This window comes from Rutidosis leptorrhynchoides, chromosome 10 (assembly GCF_046630445.1).
Source record: "Rutidosis leptorrhynchoides isolate AG116_Rl617_1_P2 chromosome 10, CSIRO_AGI_Rlap_v1, whole genome shotgun sequence".
Taxonomy (NCBI): domain Eukaryota; kingdom Viridiplantae; phylum Streptophyta; class Magnoliopsida; order Asterales; family Asteraceae; genus Rutidosis; species Rutidosis leptorrhynchoides.
Window position 1 is genome coordinate 81835727 of NC_092342.1, and position 14797 is coordinate 81850523.

Here is a 14797-nt window from a genome sequence, read left to right on the forward strand (position 1 = left end):
ATTACTTTCGATTGTTGGAGGTTTTATTAAATTCTTTCGTGTAGGGTAAAATAATCGATAGCCGGATAAATCACTGAATCGTGGTATCACTTTCCGAAAGTAATTATTCGACCCTTATAGCCTGGGTTACACGAATATCACTTTGGGATAAGACAGAGATTAAATTCTTGTTTTGGCAGAAACAAGAATTCCTTTTGCAGAAGAATATTTTGGTGTTCGTAACTTGTGTTTTTTTTTCATGCATATTGGTTAATATATTTATATACACCCTTATCATGAAAGAGTCTTTTATTAAAATCAATTGGCCGATTGATTAATAAAAGTATCTTCTATAATATTCAAAAGTGGTTACAGGAAGAATATTTCTATAAACAAATATTATCACTTCCATCATTAAAGTAAAAGTTGTTACTTTTACAATAAACAAATATTATATTTTACAACTATCAAAGCATGAGTGATCACTTTATAATAAACAAGTATTATTCCTTCAACCACTAAAGCAAAAGTGGGTGCAAGAATAATTCTTCCGTAATCACTCAAAATTGTGTTAAGTGTTTTCTTACTGCTGTCTCTTAAGAACCAGCACTGCAAAAGGACCAGCAGCGCAAAAATCAGCAAACAGGACCAGCAGCGCAAAAGTCAGCATACAGGACCAGCAGCGCAAAAGTCAGCATACAGGACCAGCAGCGCAGAGGAACCAGCAAACAAGACCAGCTGCGCAGAACAACCAGCACAGGGACCAGCTGCGCAGAACAACCATCACAGGGACCAGCTGCGCAAAACAACCAGCACAGGGACCAGCCGCGCAGAACAACCAGCACAGGGACCAGCAATGCAGAACAACCAGTACAAGGACCAGCAATGCAGAACAACCAGCACAAAACACTTAGCCAAATTTCAGCTTACTAAGAAAACTTAGTACTGAAAACACTTGGTCAAATTTCAGGTAGACCAAGTCATGATAGTAAATAATGGAAAACCACTTTTGGGTTCGGGTAATCTATCACTTAATGGGTGTACACTCCGTACCTCCAAACCCATTTACAAGTGTAGATTAAAACCCAAAATTACACTAAATTTACAACATACTCTCCCGCAAGTTGGAATGTGTAGGCCTCGAACACCCAACTTATAACATATGAACAAGAAACGGTTCATTTCAAAAGCTTTGGTAAAGATATCTGCTACTTGAAACTCGTAAAGCACAAGATTTGATGTCTCCATTATTAACTCTTTCTCGAACAAAATAACAATCTATTTTAATGTGTTTTGTTCGTTCATGATAGACATGATTCATAACTATGGGTCTTGCCGCTTTATTATCGCACATTAAGGGAGTAGTAATAGTTTGAGACTTTGAGTAGCATCAATATCTGTTAATAACCAACGTAACCATAAAATTTCACACACAATAGTAGCCATAACACAATATTCTGATTCAGCCAAGGAGGTGACACCACACTTTGTTTCTTTGTACTCCATGATATAGGAGCACCGCCAAGAATAATAAATAACCCGTGCACGGGCGCTTCGTGGTTGGGCAACTGAGCAAGCTTGCATCACAATAGGCAATGCGCTCTAAATTTCCATTTGAAGCCAAAAATAGATCTTGATTGGTTGTTCCTTTGAGATAGCGCAAACTCGAAAGGCAACATCCATGTGAGTCTTTCGTGGACTACTGAAGAATTGATTGAGTTGATTAATTGAATATGTAATGTCAGGTCGAGTGACTATGAGATATAAAAGTCTTCCCACCAACTGTTTATATTGGGACGCGTCTACTTCGTCACTTGTGTCGCCCTTTTTGAGTCGCAAATTTTGTTCTATTGGAAAAGTACTTAGAAAGGTACCTTAAACACCACAATGTATACTTGTGTTGGTTGATTACAAAACCTAAATCACAAGTATTAAATCACAAGTATTTAAGTGGTTCGAGATCTTTAATCCTGAAGTTGGTATATAAATGAGCTTTAACTTGATCGATCTTTTTACTATTGTTCCCCGTTAAGAGAATATCATCTACATAGATCAAGGCAATGACATGGATAGCATCTCTTTTATAAACTAGCGTGGAGTAATCTCGGCATTGGACTGAGTGGAACCTCTTTTGAGTAACGACTGAGTAAACTTTTGATACAAATTACACGAAGCTTGTCGTAACCATAAATTGACTTTTGGAGCTTACAAACACTACGTGGTCTCCCTTTATCGAAACCTTGAGGTATCTTCATATATACTTCTTCATCCAAGTCTCCCTGTAAAAACGCATTGTTTACATCCGTTTGATGGACTAACCAATGCTTCTTTGCCGCAACGACTGGAGCACATACAGTGATTAGCTTTGCAACAGGGGAAAATGTTTTGTGAAATCAATTCATTCGACTTGCGTGTACCCTTTTACAACTAATTGTGCCTTGTAACACTCTATTTCGCCATTTGATTTATATTTTAATTTATAGACCCACTTTGAATCTATGACTTTCTTTCCGACAGATAATTCTGTGATCTTCCACGTGTTATTTGATTCAAGTGCTTGAATCTCGTTTGTCATGGCTTCTTTGCCATTTTGGACATTGTGATGTTTGTTTAAATTTTTTGAGCTCATCATGTAAAGTGATGGTTGCTAAAAATGCACGATGAGACTTGGAAAATATATCACAAAGTCACAAAACTGAAGAGAGGATATACAATGTTAGTATTTGAACCTTCTACGGGAATGGATGATGCATGTTCAAGAGATGGTGGCAAGTGGGTGGCTAATTCTTCAAGATGTTTCGGTCTTGTTTTTATACTTTTTATCTCAATACATGTTATCAAGACTTCAACCACTAAACTCTTATGTGTTGTCAAAATGAATTGGAATAAAATCGTATTAAGTTACCCGAATATAAACATCCACGAAACCAGTGGTGAAAACAAAACCTTTTTTTTTCACCCGGGGCGAAATTTTTCTAAAAAATGTAACAACTTTTTTGGTAAAGTATCGAGGTTTTTGCGCAAAATATGGAGGTTTTTGGGCAAAATTTGGAGATTTTTGGGCAAAATTTGGAGGTTTTGAGACAAAATATGGAAGATTTGGGGCAAAATATGAAGGTTTTGGGACAAAATATGAAGGCTTTAGGGCAAACAAACATCCACGGTTTTATCTTACTCATGACGTTGAATCAAGAAACTAGCAATTTTATCTTACTCATGACGTTGAATCAAGAAACTAGCAAACAAACATCCACGGTTTGACTCTCAGTTTTAACTATTTTCTTACCAACCTATTCTTCCGAGCTTTCAAGGGAAATTTGAAATACGTTTAAGTGACTTCTATAATGGCTAGGTTGAATTGTTTTAAGCTCAATTTGTTTTTATTAACTTAACAAACTTGAAACGCATGTTTTAGCATATACATTACAAATTTCTATATAAATGTAACAGTAAAAAAATCATAATAAATACACTTAAGAGTGTTTTAAGAGTGATCATGGGGAATTGGTAGTTTTAGAATAAGATTTGTTATGAATTGAGCGTCGACTTCTCACATTAGAATAATCCATGCTAGTGAAATAAGTCGGGTCGGATCCTTTTTCGTTGACATAATTAACCTTCATCTCTTCTCCCCTTTTTCGTGTTTCACCTATACATACAGAAATCACTCATAAGTTACACTCAAATCGATCATTGAACCTGGATTACTAAATGGGTAAACGAATGAAGTTTTTCAGTGATGTCAAATATTATTACTCAAATGCATGGATAATTTAGTTATCTTGTGAGTTTTGACCATTGTTCAACTTATCCCTGTCCACCTCAAAATATGTTGTCATTGAAATTTGAACATGAGATACGAGGAAATCAAAACGTCAACCAGCTTTAGCTTATTTGTTCTACTATACTAAGCATAACATATTTCAATGCATATACATATACATACTACTATAATAGCACTAAGTTGGTTGAATAATGTATAACGAAATTAAATTATCTTAGCTTAGCATTAGGGTCACAAACATTTAGGAGATAACTTCATTAAAGTTTCTTTTACAAACAGAATTATATGCAAAAAAGGCTTCTGACAAGCTTTTTTATCATTGGATTGAAAAGTTTTTGAAGTAAAAATTTGAGATTGGTTTAAGTCTTAAGTGAAAGATAACTAAATTAGTAAATTAGATTGACATAAATGATTATTAGAAGAAATTACCTTCCTTTTTGTCACTGTAGAACACCAAATCTTCATCTCCATATCCTTCAACCTGAAAATCAAAACATAACCATTGGTACAAACTACAAATTTTGAATCTTTCCCTATAAACAGTGAAGGCTTATAAGTTGAGTTACCATTTGTTTGAGCATCAACTTTCTTGAAAGCCCATGAGAAAGAACCTGTTGGTCAAAACCTGCAAAAAAAAAAAAAAATAAATAAAGTTTAACATGAGTGGTAATTTGGGGTGGATCAGGTCTTATGGAGTGAGCTGAGGTTGATATGCACCTAATGGGTCATCAGAAGCTTGCATCTGATGACTACGTAAAAAAGCGGCATTGGTCGTCATGAAAAGTGAAACACTGACACACAACGTCGTCATAATGGCGTTCATCATCTCAGAGCTAAGTAAACATAACATATAATTCGTAACAATGTAGTATGAAATATATAGATGTTCGTTTGAGCGTTCTGTTAGAATTTTAAGTATCAATCAACTGAAGTAGACATATATGATTCTTAGTAGGATGCGTTTGATAAAACAGACTGATTAAGCTCTGAATGGTTCAAAATGTGAATGATTCAGAACTGATACCCTGCACATAATAGGGAGTTTCAAGAATAAGAAAGTGCATAGATATCGTAATCAGCATGCATATAGGGAAAGGGCTAAAGATTACATGTGTTAGCGACTTTTTTAGTCATTCTCGCGTTAGCAGATAGATTTAAAAAAACGGTGCATAAAATCCACATTGAATAGATGTTAAGAGAGACAGTAGGCTACAATTGACAGCACCATTTTGGGTCACTTTATCACCATATATGATGAGAGGACCACTAGGATCTACTTACATCTCTATCATAACACCATATTTCTGAAATTTTGTTACAAGCATTACAAAAGCTAGTCAATATTTTACTAAATTAATTCATGATCAACCTTCTTCAAGCTTTGAGATCGGATGGAAAAAATCTAATAGTATAACATTGAATACATTATTGGACCATAATCAAATGAACAGTGAGTACTTATGAGCAAAAGAACGTTAATCAAGATTAAATCCGCCATTTTTTTATCCGATGCTTTAGTCTCTCGCGTTAATTTGAAGGGATTTGATCAGCAACCGTGATACATTATAATTAACTGACATAATAAAAACAGATTCTTTTTCGATTAGACTAGTTTTTAACCCTGACTGTGACGTTAGAGACAAATTGCGCACTTTTTGGTAAAAAAGTGAATTTTTTGCTGTGAATGTATTGTAGTTGATATTCATTAAACCAAAAGGTTAAAACAAGTCTTGAATTAAATAAATATATAAAAAGTATCTTGAATTGAATTATGATTGATTAAACAAGTCTCACGCCTAAAAACAATTTCGTCAATTAGCGACTAACACTCGCATAAAAACTAACGCGGGGTTAACCGGGGTCAATTTCCGTCATAAGTGCCAATAAAGCTAACGTTTAATTTCTTGCACTCGGTTAGTTTCAGTCTTAGGAGTCAACTGGGTCAAACTAATCTGGAATTACCTTTTCATATAGTATAAACAATTAAAAGTATAAAAAGTTTTGACCTATTGAGTCCTGCTAAAAAGGCATAAAAGTGTAGAATATGACCAAAAAATGTGTTCACATGTATCCACAATAATACAATTAAACTTTGTCTGGTCAACTTTAGAGATGAAGACAGATAGGTAGCTGTGATGTACCTCTTGCCTCTTCTATTTTCTTCTCAATAATCACACTCCTACTCAAATAATGTGACATATCAAATTTTTTTTTTTAAATGATAACATTAAACGGATCTGAAAATCAAACAAGTACAACTAATATAGAGAATTCAACTTAAGGCAATGACAAGGTCTCACAAACAAGTGGAGACACTTTGCTCGGACATTAAGAAAGTACACACCAACTATAATTCTAACTACCGATTGCACTAAACACATAAAATAAAATATAACGGCGATTGTTGGAATACGCCGACCGCTACCACAAGTAAACAATATTATTGGACTTATTCATATTAATAACTAACCAGGCGTAGTTTTTCCTCTTGAGTTTACCCGAAAATGGCAAATATTTTTACTCGGATTTATGCAACTTAAACGGGTTATACTTGGAACGTTTCCGGTCCTTTCCTACCACTTCAAGAGGTTCTATAGATGGGGTAACCAAAAAAATGTACGCATCAGAGAGCACCACGGTTTTTCCTATTTAGATTACTGAAAAATGACGAATACTTTTACTCAGATAAATGCAACCCAAACATAAACAGGTTATCCTTTGACCGTTTCCTATCCTTCCCTACCACTTCAAGATCTAAAAAGGGGGATAACCGAAAATTGTATGCATCAAGAGCAAGTCTCACTCTATTGAATTATTACAGTCAACTTTTGCATCAAAAATCTTTTCATACAAGATATATATGCATTCCCATTTCATTTTATTAATAAGTTAACACTGAGATAGAATAAGCCTTACTTAAAAATGTGTAATTTATAAGTATATAAATAAATTCCCCAATACATGGAAAGAAAATTATAATTGCTATGACAAACGGCACACCAAATGCAGTAAAATAAACATCATAACACAAACCACCATGTTTCAACATCTAATCACTGACTCAAGATCAAACTTAACCTAAAAACATGTCTAGTTTGTGCATTAATCCGATACACTGTAAAAATTTGTAACTGTATGTATACGAAACTGATATCCTATAAATAATGATGCATAAATTCAAAATCTACAGCATAAAAACCCATATCGCCACCCACGATGCTTTTGTAAACGCCTCCGATCAGCTTTTGCCATTCTTACAGGACTGCTATTCCATTCATTCGGTAATCTGAAAACATTAACGTAAACATCGTAAGAATTTATAAGCAAAGGAGTGTTTACAAAGTTAGTATCATGTTTTTAATTACATTGGGAAGGCAAAGGAGCGAGTGCTAGTTGTGCTACTATCCGATCGAAGAGAGATGCTTCCAGAAAACGCTATGGGACCTGAGTACGTTATTAGCCCTGAAACGGGACCCGCAACAGAGAAACTTGACTCTCCTTCACTACGGTTAACGGTGTTAAACATTGCAACATTATCTGAACCGGCCTCCTGGAGCTTATGTGCACCATGCGGTTCATTGGAACGTTCGTGAGCTTGCACGGGATTCTCAACCTTATGGAAGGTATGAATTACGTCCGATTTGATATTATTGTTGATAATTGAAGTGTTGTTTAATTCCTCTATTGGGCTTTCATTTGAGATATTAGTACTCTTTGAAATTTCTTCTATAGGACTCTGCAAGTAGAAGGATCACTTACGAATGAGTCAATTAGGTTATAATATTTAAGATAATAGACACACATATAGATGCCGCTTTCAAGTAACGCGCTATGAAATATCCGATTAACATTCTTGTTTTGTTTTTTTTTCTTGAACTGCCTCGTTGGCAGAGAATATAACTCGATTCTTATCTTCAACAAAAACGACCTTACTGACAAACATAATAACTAAACACTGACATAGAGATAGCAAGCTTGCAAGTAGACCCACTTCCTAAAAAATGGGTTGTTACGGGGTTTCTAATTTCTTACGGGTCATATCATCATATGCTAAATCATCATATCATATTTGAAAGAATATATGTATATTTAACATTTAACAAATCTGTTAAAAAATTGTTTTGGCAAATCCAACCTGCCTGCACTGTTACGAACTGTATAAAAAAATAATAATAATCTGTTTTGTTCTATAACCCAACCCGTCTTACTCGTCAAATATTCCACCTCAAAACTGAACCATTGACAATATATCAAAACGGTAAGAAATACCAACCTGACAAGGCTGTTGATTAGAGGATTCGAGGAGGGATTTAAGGGTTGGCAGTGGTCTATCTTGGTGCATAGAGGGGGCAGGGGCACCATTTAACTCTATGTTCTTTGTAGAGACATTATCCAACAACTTATCACTCGAACGTATATCTGGATCATATTTTTCGGTGGCCGTTGAATCAGTATCAGCTTCTGGTTTAAATATTATTTTGTCTGAACCACAATCAGAAGTTGCATCCTCATCTTCACTTTCACATTTAGACACAGTGATTAACTCATTTGGAGCCACAGAATCAATTACTTCTTCGTTGGTCCCACATTCTTTACGAGCATCATCCACACAATCTCCGTCTAGTTGTAAATTCTGTAAATCTTGATTCGAAATATCTGTATCGATACTTATGTTGTTGGTAGTGATATCACCAGTGACAGTCGAATCTGCAACAACTTCATGGGCCCCAGAAGATGCATCAGATTTCGTTTCAATCCCTTTATCCTGATTATTATCTCCAACATCCATATGATCATTAGTAGATTCCGAAATCCGCATACCGGTATCACTTTTTCCGTCGGTTCCAGAACATAAATTAGGTTCTTCGTAATTATCTTCCACCTCCATTAATGGAAATTTGTACAGTTCAGGCTTCAGAATCTCGTTATTATTATCATCAAACAAATTCCTATCTCCACGTTGTATTCCTTCATCAACACAAATATCCTTGACATGAAAAGTACCTTCTTTGTAACATACTAACAACTCAGGCAAATCACAATCCAACACGTTTTTATCGGTATAAAGTCTCGTTCCTTTCTCACAAAAGTCTAACGAAACATTATTACACGATGCCAAAGAATTTCTAAACTCGTCGTCTTCACAATTATCGGTCAAACCATCCTCGATATTTGAACGTTGATGTTCTTGATTGTTCCAAAAGTTGACTTTTCCATCCTCATCCTCATCATCTGATAAAAAAGGATTCGTATATCTTCCTGGGCTCTCTTTCATGGTTTCCTTCAGTTCATCTGTGTCATAATCACTCATTAATCTTTATCCAAAAAAAGAATCACAAAAAACAGATGCAACAAATATAATTCTCATGTGAGATTTACACCAAAGGTGAGCAGAATATTCAATATACTGTCTATATATAAAACAATATATGGGGAACCACATTACTCAAAGACGAACTATATATTGGCAATGAAAACAATATTTGCATCTACTATCTCAAGCCAAATTTAAATAGAACCAAAAGTTGTCAGCAAGATATAAATAAAAACAAAACTTTCAATTAAATGATTTTCATGTCTAACAAATTAATTTATTTTTTATTTAGAAGAAAAGAAAAAGACAGCACAAAAAGTTAAAAGTATATATTAAAAAAATAGTAAATTACACACTGAACATCTTTTTACAAGTAATTCCACTAGCATAGATCAGCTAAAAAAAAAATTTTATTCCTCAGGTTTGTTCTCTTACAAGCTTCGTTTTGGGCAGTTAACTGAATCAAAATTCCTAATTTTTTAATACAAAAAACAATTAGTACTTTACAATCTCATTACCAGATTAGATTAAATTAAATTAAATTAACCCTAGAGCAATAAAACTGTAACTAGATCCTAACAAATTCTCACTTTCTAACTACACATAAACAATATTAAGTAAGTACACTTCATAGTAGTTGATATACAGTTAACTATAATACCTATATATATATATATATATATATATATATATATATATATATATACTATCTGTATATATATTCATTAACAGATCCGAATCTTACGGTAAAGATAAACACCTTACCTGGCGGTTAAATTATGTATATCAGTAAATATTTAATAATAGGGCAAAATATTGAAATCAAAATAATCAAAAACCTAATTCTTCTTCTAATAGTCTAAAAGCAATAGTGCATTTATTATGCAGATATAGAGGCGGATATGGAATCAAACTTTAGTATTAACTGCACAAAATAAATATATATACTACTAGTACATATTGTATACAGATATAGAGATCCTGAAATTAATTAATGATTATAAATTGACTAACCTGAAAACTATTGAAATTGTGTTAGACCTGATTCGGGAGAGACGTAGATAATATGATGAAATAACTGTTGCCGTCCGGTGAATAGTGGCCGGAGGAGGTGCCGGAAAAGTGAAGGAGAGAGAGTGAATCTGTTTAAAACAGAGATACAGTCAGAGATATGTGTGATTAGGGGAATTTGGACAACTCATTGCCTGTTAATGGGGATCTCTTTTTTCTTTTCCTTTTTGTATTTTTGGTGTTTATTTTAACCATTTATATATTATAATATATATCATATATTATTTATTTATAATATAATTTATACGTAGTAATTTATTTACTCCGTATTTAATAATTAATTTAAATTTACTTTAATTTAATTTAATTTCTTTAAGTTAATGGATTTGTATATGTGGGCCAGCTGTTATAATATGTGTGGGCCTACTTCCCACCATCACCGCAACAAAAGGACGTATCACGTATAGGGTGGTATAATCTTATACGGATATCGTAAATTTTGTAATTGTAAAAAATGCAACACCCATACAGATTAGGGAGTATTATTTTATTTTTATTTTTTTTGCCAAAAATAATGCGAATTCCGTATAAAAATGAAAGCGTTTTTTTTTTTTTTTTTTTTTTTTTTAAGTTTTTAACCAAAAAATACAACAAGATAATAATAAGACGCGAACTTAGAAAATAATTACAACCTATAAATATCTATCACCGAGCCTCAAGATACACAAAAATCAAATTGCATAAACCATCGACCCAAAACTAAGGGTGTGTTTGTTTTTCTATTAATTAAATGGTTCAACGCTGAATGTTGAATCATTCAGCATTGAGCGCATTTGTTTATGACCTCTGAATGACAGATTGTATTGAATGGTTCAACAATCAATACTGAATGGTTCAGAGATAAACTTCGCTCTTGATTATTAAGCACCTAAATTTTATTTAATACTCCTTCCGTCTCAAAAAAACAGTCCTAGTTGACTTTTCGTTGAATTTAAGATATAGTAATGAATTGTCTAATTTGCCCTTCATTTAATGTAGTTATAAAGAGTAACTAATAAATTAATTGATATATTTAAAGTAAAATTTCCAAAATAAAAAAGGATATAACTGGAACTTAATGGTTATTTAGAGAAATGAACAATAATTTTGGGACAAACCAAAATAGAAAGGTGGACAGTTTTTTTTTAGAGGGAGTGAGTATTCTTTTAACATTTTATCAAACACATTTACTAAACAACTATATTGTAGTTTTTATTCATGTCGAATGATAGTAAGATAATTTTACATCTTTTACATTAATAATTTAAAATGATTATCAAACAGCATATTGTTATTCAAAGGCAACTTCATGTCGAAACTTTGAATCATTAGGATTATGAACCATTCAACGTTTAATTATTTAGTTTTATCAAACTCACCATAAACACCACATAAAGACTAAAACCAAACAAACGTCTAAAATGAAACCAACTAGATACACGGCTTAAATCACAATATAGACAACATGATTACCAAAACATATAGCTTACTTTTTATTTTTGAAAAAGAATCATAACATTCATAACATATGAAACTTCAACAAAATTGAAGCCTCACTAAACATACAACCAAAATCAGCCGAGGTCAACAAACAATAACCAAAACTTAACCAAGCTCGAACAAACAATAAATCGGTGATACAAACCTAGAACTAATATATAAATTATTAAGGAATAACAAAATGAAGAAAATGACCAATCAAGCTTGGGACAAGAGATTAGCAACCATCTTCACCTATGACGACCCGAAAATTTTCAACCAAATTTAAACTTAATCTTATATGATTCCGACACGATAAACAAAGTCTGTTAAGTTAAATCTCAAACATTTTGAACCATATTCATGTATTCATTTAACCTCGACCAGATTCCGACGATTCATGAACGATTAAATAAATGGATATGAATATGTATATATATATTATAACTTGAAAACGTTAACAAAGTATTAAATATATAATACTTTACATTAAATGTATTTGTCTCAATATATGTTTAATATATTCATCTACGGAATTAGAAGATAATACCAATGATTAAATTAGTAGATATTTTAGCATTTATAAATACCGTAAGTATTGTGATATTATTATAAGTCTTTGTTGAGAGGTCCACCTTGATTTAGGAAATTTTTCCTCTTTTGATTGTATTTGAATTAATTATATAAATAACTTGCAACGTGTTTATATTGTGTGTGTGTGTGTGTGTGTATATATATATATATATATATATATATATATATATATATATATATATATATATATATATATGGGTTCGAAATATATATATATATATATATATATATTTTAAAAAAGTTTATAGCACTCGTTTATTGTTTTATAATTAAATAAATATTTCAATTATATATAAGGTGTACAAATTTATATTTTTCTAAATTATATATATATTTTACAATGTGATAATATATAATAGTAATTTAGATATAAAACGTTTTGATATTATTAATTATATTTTAATTGATAACGAGATGTTGATTTAAGGAAGCAATTGACCAAAACACTCAAATGATTAAGTTATACTTCTAGTAATATAGTTTATCATTGATTAAGTCTAATTATTGATAAATGTACACATCGCGAAACGTAAAGTACAGGTTTTCTAAGTGTACGAAAGGACGTTTGAAAAACTGGAACCGGGACATTAGTCGAGCGTCAACGTACAAGTTATCAGAACTAAAATTACAAGTCACCTAAACACCAGAATATAATATATATATATATATATATATATATATATATATATAAATTATATATATTATAAATATAATTATAATAATATGTCGACAAACTAAATAACAAAAATCATGTGAGCTGGATTCAGAGGCCATGCGATCGCATGGCTAGAAGACTGTGAACCCATGCGATCGCATGAGGTGTAGTTCAGGAAAACATCTATAAAGCTCGATCAATTTTTGGCTTCGAATTCATTCATATTTCTATCCTCTCATCTCAATCTCTCTAATATATATATTATTATTGTAACAACCCGGAAATTTCCGATAAAATTGAAACAAATTCTTTACATGATTTCATTTAACCTCGACTAATTCTGACGATTCACGAACCATTATTCATTAATATTAATTCATTATATTAATATTATTATTAATATCATTTTTAATATATCACTAATCATTATTTAGAAGTATTATTACTACAAATATTATTAATGTCATTATTATTAATAACTAGTTTATAACCCGCGACTTCGCGGGCTTTTCAAATAAGAGAATATAAATTTGTTAGAGATGCAAAAGATTTGTATCCGAATAAACGATCATCCATTAGTCAAATATAAGATAAAAATGGATGATACAAATCGATAAGTTATAAGAGGACTTGTACAGTAAACCACAACAATAATTCAAACATAGTAAAACAATGGTGTAAGCAATCCGTAGCAAGTAGCAACTATGAGAACAAAGTGGAATACTAATGACACTGAACCGAGATATCATGTTTGTGGATGTGATTTTCAAACATTATTTAACGCTTCTAGTCGCTTGTTGTACGCATTAATTGACAAAAATAAGTGCGAATTGTTTAGTTGTAAGCTTTTCTTGCATCTTAATCAATGTGTTGATAAGCAACTATTCAACTTGCATTTCTGCAATAAGACAAAAGATGTCAAGAGATGCAAACATGTAATGATAATATTTGGTTAAAATTTGTTGATAATGTGACGCCCCGTACAAAACCATCGTGTACGATTCGTCAACAACAGGATCTTCACACGGTCAAATACTATATGCTGTTTGAAAACCAGTTTGCATTCATAAAAAGATAGCGTTTTACAAAAGATAATGTGCATCCTACGAATAGGAGCATAGACATAAGTATTTGACCCTAAGGTCGTTACAAAGCCATTGTTTAAAATTAACATAAACTACGAATGCAAAAGAAAAGTTCCATGAATGAGACATCTCTAGTAATGCAGCGGATAACTAATACAGCAGGTCCTTAACAGCAAGACAACAAATCTAACAGCGGAAGCAAGAAACCTCTAGGCACCTGAGAAATACACGCTTAAAAGTCAACACGAATGTTGGTGAGCTATAGTTTAAGTTGTAATAGTAACGTAAGATAGGCCACGAGATTTCAGTACTGCAAACAGCGTATCAAAACAGTATGAAAAGTATATGTATAACCGTGGGCACCCGGTAACTAGACTTAACGTTTATAACCCCCTGAAAGTACACTTGGCGAGTGCGTATGTTCACGAAGTATTAAACACCCGTTAAATGCTAGCACGACTAGCCCCAGTGGGGATGTCAAACCCTATGGATCCATATCTAAGATTCGCGTTCACCGGTTCAAAACCAATGACTAAACGTTACCGTGCTAAGGGGAATGTTTATGCCGTTGTATAACCCACACACATATAAAGTTTAAGTACTCGTGCCTAGTATGTAAAACGTAAAAAGCGCATGTATTCTCAGTCCTAAAATAGTTAAAGTAAAAAGGGATGCTATACCTCACAGTGATAAAAGCGGTAAAGTCGGTAATGAAAGTACGCAAGTAGTAAGTCTGTCTGAAAGGTCGTCAACCTAAATAAAGGGTTACTAGGTCAGTAGGTTGTTTTTATAAATTCTAATAGTGCATAAAATAAGTTTAAGTGTCATCATCATCATCATTCATCATCATAAAAGCT

At 32.6% G+C, this 14797-nt stretch overlaps 1 protein-coding gene across 1 annotated transcript; it reads right to left on the reverse strand.

Moving 5' to 3' along the window:
• Nucleotides 1-6753: 6753 nt before the first annotated feature.
• LOC139873117 (uncharacterized) lies at nt 6754-8718 on the reverse strand. Its single transcript, XM_071861050.1, has 3 exons — nt 8037-8718; nt 7129-7499; nt 6754-7049 (listed from the first exon to the last, which is right to left on the reverse strand). The coding sequence occupies exons 1-3, from the start codon at nt 8649-8651 to the stop codon at nt 6941-6943; spliced, it is 1095 nt and encodes a 364-aa protein (XP_071717151.1). The 5' UTR covers nt 8652-8718; the 3' UTR covers nt 6754-6940.
• Nucleotides 8719-14797: the final 6079 nt, after the last annotated feature.